General features: G+C 40.8%; 1 protein-coding gene across 2 annotated transcripts in view; it reads right to left on the bottom strand.

Moving 5' to 3' along the window:
• Positions 1–15,608, bottom strand: part of Fastkd1 (FAST kinase domains 1) — a 25,802-nt gene extending 10,194 nt beyond the window's left edge. Inside the window, exons 1-8 of one of the 2 annotated variants that reach the window (XM_028762952.1) lie at positions 14,277–15,608; positions 13,809–13,877; positions 10,772–10,897; positions 9,945–10,343; positions 8,221–8,331; positions 7,031–7,162; positions 5,179–5,665; positions 3,233–3,347 (exon numbers count right to left, since the gene is read on the bottom strand). In XM_028762952.1, coding sequence (XP_028618785.1) covers positions 3,233–3,347; positions 5,179–5,665; positions 7,031–7,162; positions 8,221–8,331; positions 9,945–10,343; positions 10,772–10,897; positions 13,809–13,877; positions 14,277–14,755 — 1,918 coding nt within the window. In that variant the 5' untranslated portion in view covers positions 14,756–15,608. The remainder of the gene's footprint in view (positions 1–3,232; positions 3,348–5,178; positions 5,666–7,030; positions 7,163–8,220; positions 8,332–9,944; positions 10,344–10,771; positions 10,898–13,808; positions 13,878–14,276) is intronic. The other variant, XM_028762951.1, reaches the window with a different exon arrangement.
• Positions 15,609–16,239: the final 631 nt, after the last annotated feature.

The following is a 16,239-nucleotide window of genomic DNA, read 5'->3' as shown; positions in this document are numbered from 1 at the left end:
GAGGAGGAGGAGGAGGAGGAGGGAGGGAGGGAGGAAGAGAGAGAGAGAGGGGGGGGAGGGAGAGAGAGAGAGAGAAGAAGGAGGAGGAGGAGGAGGAGGAGGAGGGAGGGAGGAAGAGAGAGAGAGAGAGAGAGAGAGAGAGAGAGAGAGAGAGAGAGTTCTACATAGGAGAAAGGCCAAACTAACATAATCCACTGGCATGAGAATACTCATAAAGGACAGAAAAGACAAACTCAAAATCTTTACAGGTGGTGGCATACAGCTAGGATCCCAGCACTTGGGAGGCTGAGGCAGGAGAACTGTACAAGTTTGAGACCAACCTGGCTACATTACAGTTGCAGGTCTGTCTGGACTAATGTGAGACCTTGTCTTCAAAATCAGACAAACAAAAATCTTTCTGTGTGGATTTATTTGCTATATTTATTTTGTAAAAGACCAAATCATAAATGAGGCAAATAGCTAGGTACACTAGCTGTAACCTCAGTGCTTGAAAGGAGAAAACAGCCTGGCAGTGACGGTGCATGCCTTTAATCCCAGCACTTGGGAGGTAGAGGCAGGTGGATTTCTGAGTTCCAGGCCAGCTGGTCTATAGAGTAAGTTCCAGGACAGCCAGGGCTACACAGAGAAACCCTGTCTCAAAAAAAAAAAAAAAAGAAAGAAAGAAAGAAAGAAAAGAAAAGAAAACTAAAAAGAAAGAAAGAAAGGAGAAAACGGGAGGATCAGGAGTTCAAGGCTAACCTCACATACATGCTATATACCAAGTTTGAGGCTTCCCTGTAGTACATGAGACAGAGTATAAAACACACACACACAGTTCTCAACCTATGAGTCTCAACTCCTTTAAGCATTAAATGATCTTTTCACAGTGGTCTCCTAAGGCCATAGAAAAACACAGATATTTACATTATGATTCATAACCATAGCAAAATTACAGTTATGAAGTAGCAATGAAAATAATGTTACGGTTGGGGTCATCACAACATGAAGAAATGTATTAAAGCATTGCAGCATTAGGAAGGTTGAGAACCACTCACTGCTCTAGAGGATCGTAGTTTGATTCCCAGCACCCACATGGCAGCTCAGAACCATCTGGTAACACCAGTTCCAGGGGACCTAATGCTCTCTCTGGCCTCCATGGGGAACAGGCATGTAAGTGGTATATAGACATATATGTAGGCAAAACATTCATACACATAAAATTTCAAAAAAATATTTTAAATGGGTCTAAGCCACAATATATTCTATGTACCACAACAATGTACCTTTGCAGACAATGTATAATACAGCCACCACTAGTAAACAGACAATCTATAATATGACACATCTTCAATAAAACAGCCTATCTTTATTATTTAAAAACAAGAGAAGAAACAGGAAGGAGGTGATAAAATTAAACAAAGCTCTTTTTTAAAGAAAAGACAAATCAGAGGCTCATCACTCAAGCACTAAGGAAGCTGCACACAAGGGTCAAAACTTCAAGGCCAGGGTAGGGAGATGGCTCAGTGGGTAAAGCACTTGCTTGCTATACAAAGCATGAAGACCTGAGTCCAATATGTCATATAAACATATAAAAAGCTGGCATGGCCGCACACACCTGTAACCCAATGCCAGGGATGGAGACAGAAGGAGCCTAGCAGCTCACCCAACCAGCCAATGTAGCCCCATCAGTGAGCTCTAGGTTCAGTGATGACCATGCCACAAAAAAAAAAAAAAATGAGGTAGAGGGGCTGAGGTGTCTCAGTGGGTCAGGACAGAGCTTCCTAAGCAAGTCTGAGAACCTGAGTTCAGATCCTCAGAACCACATAAAGCTGGGGGAAACAGGAGGCAGAACAAGAGCATACTGGGAAGCTCCTAGGTCATCCAACTAGGACTACACAGTGACAGACAAAAGACCCTCAACAAGAACCAACACTTGAGATTGTCTTCTACAACTCGCACTAGAAAATGTACACACCGGGGCTGGAGAGATGGCTCAGCAGTTAAGAGTACTGACTGTTCTTCCAGAGGTCCTGAGTTCAATTCCCAGCAACCACATGGTGGCTCACAACCATCTGTAATGTGATTCAGTTCTCTCTTCTGGTGTGTCTAAAGAGAGCTACAGTGTATTCATATACATAAAATAAATTTAGAAATATTTAAAAAAAAAGAAAAAGAAAATGTACACACAGTACACACACACACACACACTGCACAAGCCCATATATGAGTCTAGCCTGAGCTACAGATTGAGAAATGAAAAATTGGTAAGAGATGAGAAAATTTGGTAAAGGTCTAAGCAGTAGATGGCACTGTTCATTATCCTGGTTATAGTACTGTTCATTATCCTCGTTATAATGGTTACAAGGGAGGATGTCCCCTTTCCCCAAAGCATACAGAATGGATAACTCAAAGGCTCATCGTATGCAACGAATGACAGGAATCAAGCTAGACTGGGGAGATACTGCACAGATGTTTGTCCCTTCTATTTTAACAGACTTTTGAAAACCTTAATAACAGAAAGGGAAAAAAAAACACAATCTATTCCCCAGGTGTGTGATATTCTAGATTACAAGAGATGAAACACATAACCACCAAAGGCAACAAGTAAGTATTATAGTGGTTACTTGGGCCACAACTCAGGAGACTTTAAACACTGGACTCTATTAGGTATTCAGGGACTATTGGGGTGTCTTAGTGTGCTAACATGGTGTGCTGACACAGGGAGTTTCATCATCCTAGCCAGGTGTATGCTTCAGTGCCACAGTACAGTATCCTTTGAAATGGGATGGCGGTGGTGGGTAAGCAAGAGAGATAAGCAAAGTGTGATAAAATATTAACATTATCAAGGCCATCCTGTGAATATGTTCATGTTCACTGTTCAATTCTTACATAAATCTGACATGTTCGAATTTTTAAAAGTCTCAGAGAAATGGATACTTTTCTTCTTTTGAGACAAGTTCTTTCAAGACACAATAGGTAGGAAAGTGGTTGGATAGAGAGACAGATGGATGATAGACAGACGTCCACCCAGGTAGACTTGAACTCCCCCATAACCCAAGCTGGTATCAAGCAATCAATCTTTCTGCCTCGACGTGCTGGAATTTCAAAAACACACCATCACACCCAGTAGTTCAGAATTTCCAGCTATTTTGAATACCCAATATTGAAGGCCATTGTAACAGCTCTTGGTTCATATTTACAATAAGAATCTACTCGCCCACTCATTCATTATATTGTCAAATACTTTACCTACCTGAGTAAGAATTACAGCATTGGACACATGCTCCAAAAAATTCATCCTTTTGAGGCGGATCATAGTTCAAAACACTGAATGGGAGAATAATAGCAAGGACTGAAAAAGGATGGATCTGTATAAATGAAACAAAATTTAGGCTTCAGCAAAATTAATTTTAACTTATCGTTTCAAATAAAGTCTAACACGTCTAAAATGAAGGTACAGATGTACCACTTACTAACTCTTGCGTCCCAAAATGATTTAAAGTTGTGACTATTAGTAACCATAAAAATGTTAATATAAAAAGAAAAAGCCAGCCAATCTACGACTTAATTCTGCTAGGTGTGATGGGCTGTTCTAGGCTCCATCACTCACTGAAAATGAACAGGAAGCAGCCCCTGTTATTTCCATGCCACCAGTGCCTGGAGTCAGGCAGGCTCTCACTCTACAGCCCAAGCTGCCCTCAAACTCAAGGTCAGTTGCTAGGATCGTGGGTGTGAGCTCTGACACCAGGCACTGGGGTTAGACCTAAGGCATACATATCTATACAAGCACTCCTCCACTGGGCCACGCCCGCTTCTTTGTCTCAGCTGCTTATTCACTCACTCATCTAAGCACGTGCCGGGCACAAAGCTAAACAAGTAAGACATCTTGTTCAGTTGTGAAAAATACTAGCTTCTAAATAAAGACCTTATCCTAATATATATACCATAGTCATTTTGTAAGTAAGCATCTTCTCACATGACCCATAAAGAAGCGTTTCCAGTGTAATTTCAGAAACAGATATATACTGACAACTCAGGAACGCTGATTTCAGTGGATACCTTACACATTTCTCAGGCTTCACACTCATCTCTTATTTCGTGTGTGTGTGTGTGTGTGTGTGTGTGTGTGTGATGTGCATGTGCATGTGTGTGTATGTGTCACATCTGAATGTGTAAGTCAGAGAATAGCTTTGTGCAGTTGGTTCTTTCCTTTCAAGTTTATACGAATTCTGAAGAACCCACTCAGGTCTGTCAGACTTGCTTCATTAGAGAGAAAGAAGTTCATTTACTCACTAATTCATCTTGTCAGGCCTGTAACAGTGATACCCAGGATTATAGAAAAAATGAAAAGTCAACTGTCTACCATGCAAATATACCTAATATTTAAAATATTGCTTTCTAATTAAACAAGTTTCACAAGTTGTGATAGCACATACTGGTAGGATTTGTTGAAGGAAGTGGAGGCAGGAAGACCACGAGTTTGAGGCCAGCCTGGGCTACAAACTTTAAAGACAGGAAGTAGTGGCATACATTTTTAATCCTAAGACTTGGGTGACAGAGGCAGGTAGGATCATTTTGAGTTCAAGGCCAGCCTGGTCTATGGAGTGGAGGACATCCAGGGCTGTTACACAAAGAAACACTGTCTTAAACAAAAATAATAAATAAATAAATAAATAAATAAATAAATAAATAAATCTGACCTCTGACATAGTGGCATACACCTCTAATCCCAGCACTAGGAGGCAGAGGCAGAAAGACCTCTGTGAGTTCTAGGTGAGCTTGGACTATGCAGTGGGTTCCAGGTCAGCCAGACCTACATAATAAGATCTTGTCTCGAAAACAAAACACCCCCCTACCCCGACTTCTGATCGTAAGGGCTGAAGGACTAAAGAACCAATCCCACAACTCTCCACATCTGTGGCCAGAGGAGCAAAGCATACACTCTGGTTTGTTTTGTTTGAGACAAGGTCTCTGTTCACTTTGACCTTAAACTCCTGGCAATCCTCCTGCTTTAGCCTCCTAAATGCTGAGGTTATAAGTATGACATCACACCTTGACCTGAAGCGATTTTAAAGAGAAAGAGAATAAACTGATGAGCTAGAAGCCAGAGGTGGGTTTTTAAACGTCACACTGTGATCTAAGTTCAGAAAGTAATTAAGGACCTATAATTATAAGTAATGGCTAACATTTAAGTTTCACCTTTTCAATCTGCTGGACAACCACTGAAGCTATCCTATCGAGCAGCAGAGTGCTGAGGTAGTTAGTTTTGGAAAGAAAAGATGCGATCTTGGCAACATTGCTGTAATCGATTTCATCCGCGAAACGCTGCAGGGCAGCGACCGAATCTTCAACTAAGGATTCGTGAAGCCATTCTCCCTTCAAAGACTTAAGCCCCTCCCACAGAAGATCCAAGCTGGTGCTCTCTTGTAGCCGGTGATGGCCCCAGTAATCCAGCTTTTGAAGGAGGTCCAGTTGCTTTCCAGTAGTACTAGCCAAGCATACGTGATCATTCTGAATCCAGCGCATGAGACAGACTACCAAATCACTCAGTTCCCTGAAGTCACACTTCGGTAAAACTGCTTCTATGCGGGAGATCGCTGTTTCGTTGAGGTGAGGATACGGCAGCATGGAAAGCGCAGAGACCAGGACAGAAATCTCACTGGGTGTGACACTAACTTCCAAACGACTACCATGTAAGGGAAAAGGGAGGAAAAACAAACAAACAAAAAGAGAACATAATCAATATACCAGCAACAACAAAAACCACCCAAAATAAACGAATTAAAATAGAGTTACACAACTGTTCTTAACTGGTGAGGTAAGTTTAGAAAGCCACTTCATTTAAGATTTATTCACTGGGGACAGGTCTCAAGGGGTCACTAAGGAAAGGCTAAGGTGATATAACCATGCTCCAAACTTTTTTATGCAAAAAAAACCAAAAACAACCAAACAAACAAACCCACCATCACTGGGAAGAAGGGGTCAGCATCAGAACAGTGCCCAGTGCTGATGCTGGGGAGTGTCCGAGCTCCGTGTCTGTGTAACCATCAGGAGCTGCTGTGACCTTGAGTAGTTCCTGGCATGGGGGATCCTCAATGCCAGTTCAATTCCCTTCTTATTTATGTGCACAGGACATACAGCCTTAAGTCACTGACAGACAGAAGGACACATACACACACCCGACCTCATTCTCTAATCTTCCTTCTCTAAATCTGCACAGTAACTATCTTACCATGAGAACAGTGGTTCTTTTTTGTTTTTTTTTTTGTTTTTGTTTTGTTTGTTTTTTTTTTGAGACAGGGTTTGTTTTTTGAGACAGGGTTTCTTTGTGTAGTCCTGGCTGTTTCAGAATTTGCTTTGTAGACCAGGCTGGCCTCGAATTTAAGAGATCCACCTGCCTCTACCTCCTGAATGCTAGGATTAAAGGCGTGTGCTCCCACTTCAAAAACAGTAGCTGTTAAACAACAAATTAAGAACTGGCCACTTTAAGGAACCTGTATGTTTAGAAGGGTAGAAGACATGATTCAATCATAATAAATTAAAAACTGAGTTGCTATTATTTTATTATGTGTTGTTTTTGGAAACACACACACCACTGATTGCCTGGCATATAAAATAATCATAATATTCCATGCTAGTCACAGTGCATCGGCAAAGGCATTGCCATTCATTATTAGTAAGCTTAGAGATTAAATTTAGTAACACTTTATTTTAGCCCAATCAAATCGGTGGATAACTGTGTAACTTCCAAATTAGAATACAGTGTTACATATCCAGAGAAAGTAAGGTAATTTTCAGTTATTAATGTAAGTGGAAAACTGTATGAAAAAATGTTTTTTTTATTAACATTACCATTATATGTTTGTTTAGTTGTTCAGTGGGGATCACACTCAGGGTTCATATATGCTAGTACAGCATGTTATGTATAACCCAGACCTTAGGAATTCAGTAATAAGCCATTCAGTTTTATCCAGAAAACTCCAGATACATGGAGAGATTTTGAAATGAAATACTAACTTAATGCTTTATTTTTTAAAGACTTAAATCTTACCTGAGAAGTAATTCTCTGAGTTTCATAAAAAGCTCCTTACTTTGACATTGTAGAAAAGTCAATGCTTGTATTATCTTCAATAGCTCTATCGATTTATAGTTCCCCAAATGTTTATACAGAACAGAAACAATCCTAAAAAGAACACATATTATAAACAAGCCATTCACTTATTTATTAAACAATTGCTAGACAGACTTCATGCTACACACTCTATGTTGCGGATCAGTAAAATTATCTCATTTTCTGTTTGTCCAGAACTCTCTCAAGACATTGAGAGAAACATAAATAACTAAAATAAAGAACAATCATGAAATGTAAATTTGAAAAGCACAACTGTAGGAGTAGAAAGATCACTTAGCAGCTAAGAGCACTGGCTGTTCAATAAGGCCCGGGGTTTAGCTCCCAGCACCCACATGGTGCCTCACAATGATCTGTAACTCCAGTTTCTGGTCTCCTCCAGCACCAGGCATGCATATAACATAAATACATATGTGCAAGCCAAACACACAATTTTTGTACATAGTAGTTTTTAAAGGAGAGCATAGCTTTAAAAGGGGGGAGGGGGGAGAGAAAGTCTCACAGAGCAGGCATCAAATTCCATCCCCCGCTGCCAAGAACAGTTTTATCATAAGTTGCTAACATTTAGCAACACTAATCTCATTTTCTCCCATAATCTTCTGGCCCTCATGTGGACATGCTAACCTTGATTGAGAGAGGAGGAAGGGGAGGAAGAAGAGGAGGAGGAAGGGGAGGAGGAGGAGGAGGAAGAGGGGAAAGTGATGAGAAATGACACAGAGGAGCTGTCACCAAAGAGACATACGATAAAGAAAAATTAAGCATATGCAATTTGAATGTTTTTTTTTTCCTTCTTAAATCTCACATTACCAATAAGCGACTGTACGACATTACAGGCAACAGTGAGACAAGTCCACATGGAAGCTTCGGGAGCGGGAGACACAGAGCCCTTGCTCTATGCACTGGGACACTCTGCTCCAGTCAGTAAAGGAAATAAAAACCGCTGTCAACAACTCTGTCTCTGTTCTGAAATCCCAAACGGGAACATAAGCAATGCCTTAAGCGGTCACTCCTTATTACTTCAAAACAATCAAACACAAGTATTTCTGTCAGGAAACAAAAGATACTTATGAGTGACAACTACACTTAGCACTATGAACTTCAGGAAAGACTACCTTTTAATCAAGTGTGAACTTCTGCTTTCCATATTCTCCATTGCTCCCAACACGGTCAGCACTTGCTGGCTGCTCAGCTCCTCCAACAGCAGCAGCAGAGTTGACTTAAGCCTAGAAGCAAAAATAAATATTTTTTTTAATGTTAGAAAGCTAGCTTTCAGTTTGCGTTAATGAATAGCTTTAGGGTACCAAATAGAAAACTACAAATCCCTCTTCTGTGGAAGTCTTGGAAGCCCTGCTTAAGGGAAAGAGCTCATGACACTTTTCTACAGATTGCTACCATTCCTGGGCTGGGGAAACGGCTCAGCAGGTAAGAGTGTGAGCTACTCTTGCAGAAGACTCACGTTTGGTTCCCAGCATCGATTTCAGGTGGTTCACAATCACCGGTAACCCCAGCTCCAGGGAGTTACAATACAGGACAGAGGGCTTCTGCATTCACACATGGTGATACCCAAAGACACACGCGTATACATAACTAAAAATACTTTTAAAGACTCCTATAATTCTAAACATTCCATACACTTATGCTGTGTAGGGGAATCTTATGCACTGCATAACTCTGGCCTCGTAGCCTAGGAAGGGAGAATCTAATGATATTTGCGTTTTAATTTAACATCTACTCATCTTCTACCAATTATTTCAATGTTTTAAATGGAATAAGATCTGACCAAAGTACCATAAATATTCCTAGGTATATCATATCCAACCAAATGTCATGCATAGATCTATACTCCAGATATTTGGGAGGCTGAAACAGAACCGCAAGTGTTCAAGACTTGCCTGGTCAACTTAGTGAAACTGTCTCCAAATAAAAAGTAAATAGGTAAGAGTGCTGGTCTAGTATGTGGAAGACCTTAGGTTCAACTCATGGAACAACAAAAAAATTCAACTAAATATTCCAAATATTTGTATCTATACCAATGTCCTATGAAAACAGAAATTCTCAAGCCTGGTGTTGTAGGGCACCTGTTACTATGCACCTAAGTGCTTTTGTTTTGTTTGCCGGTGTGTGTGTGTGTGTGTGTGTGTGTGTGAGAGAGAGAGAGAGAGAGAGAGAGAGAGAGAGAGAGAGAGAAATGGGATCCTGTTTTGCAGCCCTTGGCTGGCCTGGATCTCCCTCTGTAACCCAGGGTGGCCTCCTCCCAGAGACTGGGATCACAGCCAGGCACCACTTTATCCAAAGAAGATATGCTTCCTTATTTTTCTTTTTAATTACTGCTAATAGTTTTGTTTCAATATACCTAGGTGATATATATAAATATATATATATTTGTAAAATCATTTCTAATAACAGAACTATTTGTTCTAGAATTAGAATAAATATTTGTAACATGTTACATTAACATTGCCTTAGTTAGGGTTTCTATTTTGGTGATAAAACACCATGATCAAAAGAAACTTGGGGACTTTGATGGCGCACATGATCAAGTAACGAGGTAACAAGATGCACTGTTTAGACTACTACGTATGGTCTAAGCAGCCCAGTCTCTTCTGCTGGGTTACGAGTCTTACACTTCTGTGCAAACCCCAGAAGGGCTAATCAAAATACTGAGGTGGAGCCCCCATCTTTTATCTTGGCCCACAGTTTAGAACACACCAGTAGTCTAAAAGTTGGAAATGCAAATGAAAGTCATAAGAGTCACAGGTTATTTCCCCTTCCATAGCAGAACCGGGTGATCTGAAGAATCCAGCATGAGAAGTAAAGCATTTTAAAGTGAGCTTACTGTTTCTTGATCTCAGGTCTGGCCACCGGCCCCAGCGCCACAAACAATCTAATGAAGCTTTCCAGGTGGTCAGAAGGGAGGGCCATCTCAGCCAGCCTCCTTTGAGCCGCTTCAACAAATTCAAAGCTGTGGAACTGCAGCGACTGATACAGACTAAGGACTCTACTGACAGACTCCAAGTCAAGATGGCTCATACTTGTTATGAACACTTGATTACACTTCTCTAACAGTGGGTAATAACTGTATTTGACATTTCGAAGAAACAGTAGTATCCTTCTTGAAATGTTGACTTTGGAAGAATCTACAGTGTCAAAAAGAAGTTCTGCTCTGGTCACCAGTCGCTCCTGAAAACACGGCGATATTAAAGAAGAAATGCTGACCATCAAGACAGACAAGGCCCTGAAGGAGAAAAAAGATACACATTTTGATATCACAAACAAAAATGAGCAGTTCTAAATTAAATGACTAGATGTAGCAAGAAACTGGCAAGCATATTGTTTTATGCCATAAATTGTCTCATTCATTTATTCATTTTTTTTTCTAGCACCATTAGAAACAGTCATCTGGCTCTGACCCGGGAATATCATGTTTTCTGCTGCTACATGCGAAGATGTGACAGATGGCTGGGGACATGGCAGGCAAACTTGGTGAGTTAAAAATCTTAGATGCTTCAGAGAGCTCAACAATACCACGTAGCTTTTGCCATCACTGTTTTATAGATGAAGATGAGGGGATCACAAGAGATGAAGTTATAATGACTGACAGATCTCTATCTGCACCCAAAGTCTGCACCCACACACCCACACAACGCTCCCAGATAGAGGTACCTTAAGTCCTGTATGGTTTCCAGTCTCCTATTTACAATATCAGCTATTTCTCCCATTAATGGACTAAGATACAAATTCTGATCGGCCAGGCAAGTGGAAAATATTGACAGCACATTAGTATCAAACCTATTAAAAGAAATGCAAGTGAGATCATCAGTATCAGTAAGAACACATGATGCAGTTGTGAAATAAAAAGCAAAAAAAATGCTAATGCCATTTATCTTAATGCTGTTCATACAAGATGAACAGCGTGTGTCCAGCATGTGTAAGCAAGACCTTGGGTTTGGGTTTGAGCCTCAACATAACAAAACAAAACAAAAAAAAAAACAGTGAGAGGTATGTTTCAATGGGTATATTTTGAATACGCTTAAAACACATTGTATGTCGCCACAGCCCATCTATACTTACAGAAGGGAGGAGATGTCAGGGGCAGCCCTGCTTACACACTGAAGGCCTAAAATCAGCCATAGGCCTGTCATACATGTATGCTAACACCAAGTCTTGGGTCTCTGTGGATAAACACTGAAACAGATGGCTATAAGCTACTGTAAACAGGCAGTTTTGTGACAATTTACCAGCCTGAGTAGTCATAGGCCTTGTAAATAGGTAGCCTTGGCAGATATTACCAACTTAGATAAGGACAAGTGAATCAAAGGGAGAGCCATAGCGACCTGTCCCCTGAAACCTCACCCAGCCAATAACTGGTTCTGAAAGATATCTGTATTCCCCCTGAACACCCACGCTCCAATGTCATCCCCTTCCCCACGTCCTGCCTTTTTGTGTTTATAACCCCTGTGTGAATGAGTATAAATTACAATTTGAAAAAAATAAATAAACTATATAAAAAACACATTGTATGAAATTCTCGAAGAATATAAACATTGTATTTTTAAAAAATCAAATTTTCCAAGAGGAGTTGATTATTTATTATTATTATTATTACTTTTTTTTTCTGGTTTTTCAAGACAGGGTTTCTCTGTGTAGCCCTGGTTGTCCTGGAACTCACTCTGTAGACCAGGCTGGCCTCGAACTCAGAAATCCACCTGCCTCTGCCTCCCAAGTGCTGGGATTAAAGGCGTGCGCCACCAACGCCCGGCTATTTATTATTATAAAAGTACCAAATGATGATACTTTTAGAAAGATTTAAAAGAGAATCACTCAAAACTATTTTAGTTTTACTTATAATCTTTTTTAGGAGACATAGAATGCTGACTCATTTGCATATTAGCAAATAAAAGTTCTATGAAAATTTTTAGAATTTAAGCATGGGAAAAGGATCCAATCCCTTCCAGTGAATGGCAAGACAAAAGTGAGATGTTATACATTTCAATGTTTTCCTTTCCCTTTCTTTTCTGTTTTGGGAGTTCTGGAGAGCAAACCCCGGGGCTTATACACACTCTGGCAAGCATGCTAACATTAAGCTACATTCTCAGTGACTAGGTTTTAATGTGTTGCTATTATTTGTTTTGTTTATTAAAAGCACCAGTGTTAGGGCTACAGAGACGGCTCACTGGTATATACTTCTCTTCAGGGGAATCCTGGAAGAATAACTTTCTAGCATTCACATCAGGTGCCTCACAACTAGCTGTTAACTCCAGCTCCAGGGGAATCCAACACCCTCCTCTGGTGTCTGCAGGCACCTGCACACATGTGCACATAATCCCCCACCCAGCACACATATACAAATAAATTAAAAAAAAACAAAAAAAATCTACTTTTAAGCATAAGGAAGTTCATTAGCAGCACAACACATAATAACCCAAAGTGCAAAGAATCCCCATATTTATTACCAATACAGTGGAAATGCTCTAACAGCACTGGACCTGACACTTACTTCCTTTTCTTTCCCCTTCTGAGTGAAGTCAAAACTTATTGACAGCAATATAAAACAAGCTAAGAAAGAAGGGTACCATTTAGCAGGAACATCAGATATTGGTGTAGATTTCTTTAGGAAGCTTTGAAGCAGACTATAATCTGTGGTCACTACCCACTCACAGAAACAGAGTGGCAGAAAACCAGGCATGTTTAACATTGTCGCATGCTCTCCCATTCCACCAAACTGCTGCCTTTCTTTTTGTTTCTTCCATAGCCCTGAAATCTAGGGATATTCTGTTGTTGATGATACTTATTTATTCCATGTGTTTGGGTGTTTTTTCTGCAGTATGTCTGTGTACTGACTGTGGTAGCTGCGGCCGTGGAAGCCCAGAGTAAGCCTCTCAGGAACTGAAGTAACAGACAACAATCTGTGACCTACCATACGGGTGCTAGGAATCACCTGCCAGGCCACCTTTTCAACCCGACATTTAAGTTTGTTTGTTTGTTTGTTTGTTTTATCTTCTGTTTCTGAAGCAGAACTCTTCAAGGATCAGAGCAACTAGTTCATGAATGCCTGTGACACCACCACGGTTACATTTTATTAATATGCATGTGGAAAAGTATACTGAAGCCTGCTGATTGAGAGGGAGACACCTGAAAGCCTTGCCTTTCTTTATGAAGTAAACACTACTCTTTACACAATTAAAAACCCTCCTCAAACAGGCCAGGCGTGGTGTTTGAACCCAACACTAGCGGCAGATGCAGGCAGATCTCTGGTTTTGAAGCCAGCCTGGTCTACAGAAGGAGTTCCAGGTAGGCCTGCCTCAGGGTAAACAAAACAAACAAGCACCTTTGGCACCTCTTAGGCCTTCTAGAATCATCAAAAAGAACATTTTGTACTGTGTGTTACAAATAGATCAGTGCTTCAGGAACTAGGAAACATCTTCATAGTAGAGACCTGAGTCTCCTTCAATCACTAGGAACGCGCCAGTCTATGAGAAAGAAACTACCAAGCCCAGAATTCCCTGCGAGTGTATTATCACAGCTGGTTTAATGTAGTGCCAGGGATGGAATCCTGGACCTCATGCATGCAAGCACACATTCTAACAAGCGAAGCTACATCCCCGGGCCCAGTACATTTTTTTCTTGTAAAATTTCATTCTTTTCCTATATTCCATTTTGATAATCTCCTGATCTTCTATGACAAGCCCCGCACACTCGCCTTTCCAGTCTTCTCCATGCTTCTGTGACCAGTGCTTCCATTAGTGGATGATGGGATTCAACTGCAAACCTCAATAAAAACAAGGGAAAGAACCTCTTAGTCATCAAAGCCAAGAGTCTGCAAATAGATCAACAAAGAGAGAACTTTGGCTTGCTACCAAGCATTAATCTGAAGACTAACTACTTAGCTATTATATTCTCATTGCCTTTAGCCAACCAACATATCTCCAACATTCCGAAATCAACCGGCTTCATGTACCAAAAGCTAGCCATTTCTACATTCCTAATTTTCAAAACCATATCACTAACTAGTATCAAAGAATGTCTTTCACAAAAAAAAAAAATCCTTAAAATATAACATTATCAGAAAAGCTATCTCCTGGAAAAATGGCTTTTCCGTTTTTAAAGGATTCTTAGAAAATTAAAATATAAGCTATAATTCTTTCCATAAAATTGAGAAGCCACTTACTGCTTTACACTGTATAACACACCCACCAGGGTGTCATCATTCATTGCTGAGATGTGATTTGTCGTAACATTGCAAAGAGTAAGAAACTGAGGATGGTTTCGAACATGTTCAATATTTTTTTCCAAGATGGTCTTCTGCTTCTGAAACTGCCGAAGTACATTAAATGCACAGCCCACTTGCTGTTCTGAGAGCGTTGCCATATTTTTCTCAATAAGATCAAACACTTGTTCTTCATCTGTACAGTTCTTCATCTGAGTAATTAATGACTCACAACTGAAGGGGCGGAATGAAAACGCTCTCCAAGAGAGTAGAGATATGCCTCGTAGACGGAACATATTTATAACGGACGGGTCTCCAAAATAGAGGTTTCTTTTCCTTTCGTAGCACAATTTTTCTTTTTTCTTTTTTTTTTTTTTAAAAAAAGAACAATTTGCGCTATAAGTCAGGTATAATGTGACAGTACAAAAACTGGCTTTCATTCATGTGTTTTATTTCCATCCTGGCGGTTCTAAATCCATTCCAATAGAGTCTGTAAAACAACTGGTTAACCTTGATTACTCTTATCTCATTGTTATCAAATTGATCAAATTCAAATTTCAAGTAACGAGGATTTTTCTTTTTGTTTGGACTACAGACTTTGTTCTTGGTCTGAACCAGCTAGATTTCATCCAAATGAAACAGCGGGGAGTAGGGGGGGGTGTCTCTTCCTGCACCTAATTTTAAAATGTTTCTTTTCAATTCTGACCACAAAGCAGCATTAGAAAACAAAATCAAAACTGGTTTGTTTGGTTATTTGCTTGTTTGTTTGTGGAGATAGTGTCTCATGCTGTGTCCAATCTACAACGATGGCAAAAAGGTGACCTTGGGGAAACCATTTAACTAAAGGAGACGCCTTGGGAGTGTGACACAATTGGAAGTGTGGTGAGCTGGCTTCGAGTGTCGCACAGCCCCACAGTTCACAGCCGACAGGTATCCCGAGCACCTGGTCCGCGGGAGAACTGGCCTCCACCTGCCCAGATGGCAACGGCGCTCTGCGCAGCAGAGAACCCAAACAGGGAAGGAGACCGCTGCTGCTAAACAAAACCACGCCTTCCCGGCGGAACCCTGCGGGGTACGGAAGGCAGAGCCACTGACCAACCGGCGAGTCCTTCCCACGCCCGCTACGGCCCTACAAGGCTGCTCTGGACGGCTCAGAAGGCAGGTATCATCCAAGGCCGTCTTGGAAGGGAAGCTGGCGTCTCTCGCTCACCAGTCGCGTCCAAGGGTATTTAGCCTTTCCTGGAGAAACTTCTCCCCGTAAATAGAGCGTGTCCCAGAGCGGAAGAAAAGCGGTCCTAGGGCGGCGTGCACCACGGAAGTTCGCACTACAGGTCCCAGAAGGCACCGCAAGAGGCTTGGCGGGTCATAGGCGCGCAAGGAATTCTGGGCTTGGTAGTTTTTTCTCGTAGGCTGTAGCGTTCTTAGTGATTGGAAGAGACTCAGATCCTTTAAGTGCATCACTACTATGAAGATGTTTCACAGTTCCTGAAGCACTGACCTACAAAATGTTCTTTTTGATGATTCTAGAAGGCCTAAGAGGTGGCAAAGGCGCTTGCCGCCAAGCCTGAGAATGTGAGTTCTATCCCAGGACCCCACAAAGAGGAAGAAGGTAACCAACTCCTTCCTATTGTTCTCTGACCACACGCACACGCATATACAGATGTACAAACATAATTTTAAATTTTTTAATGTTTTTTTTTTCAGAGCTGAGGACCGAACCCAGGGTTTTTATCAAAGATTTCTTTATGTGCAAGGTGTATGTTTTACCTCTTTAAATACTTAGAATTAATAATTATTTTATTATAGGTACCTGGTGATTAAGCGCATGTAATATTGATGATTTCACAAAAAGCATTCTTTGTCCAATAGGTGTACATATTTTTGAAAGAATAAAACACAATTACATACCATAAAACGTGTAAAT

The sequence above is a fragment of the Grammomys surdaster genome, unplaced genomic scaffold, assembly GCF_004785775.1.
Source record: "Grammomys surdaster isolate TR1022 unplaced genomic scaffold, NIH_TR_1.0 136, whole genome shotgun sequence".
Lineage (NCBI taxonomy): Eukaryota > Metazoa > Chordata > Mammalia > Rodentia > Muridae > Grammomys > Grammomys surdaster.
Note: the sequence above shows the minus strand (reverse complement) of the source record. Positions and strands in the feature narration are given on the sequence as shown.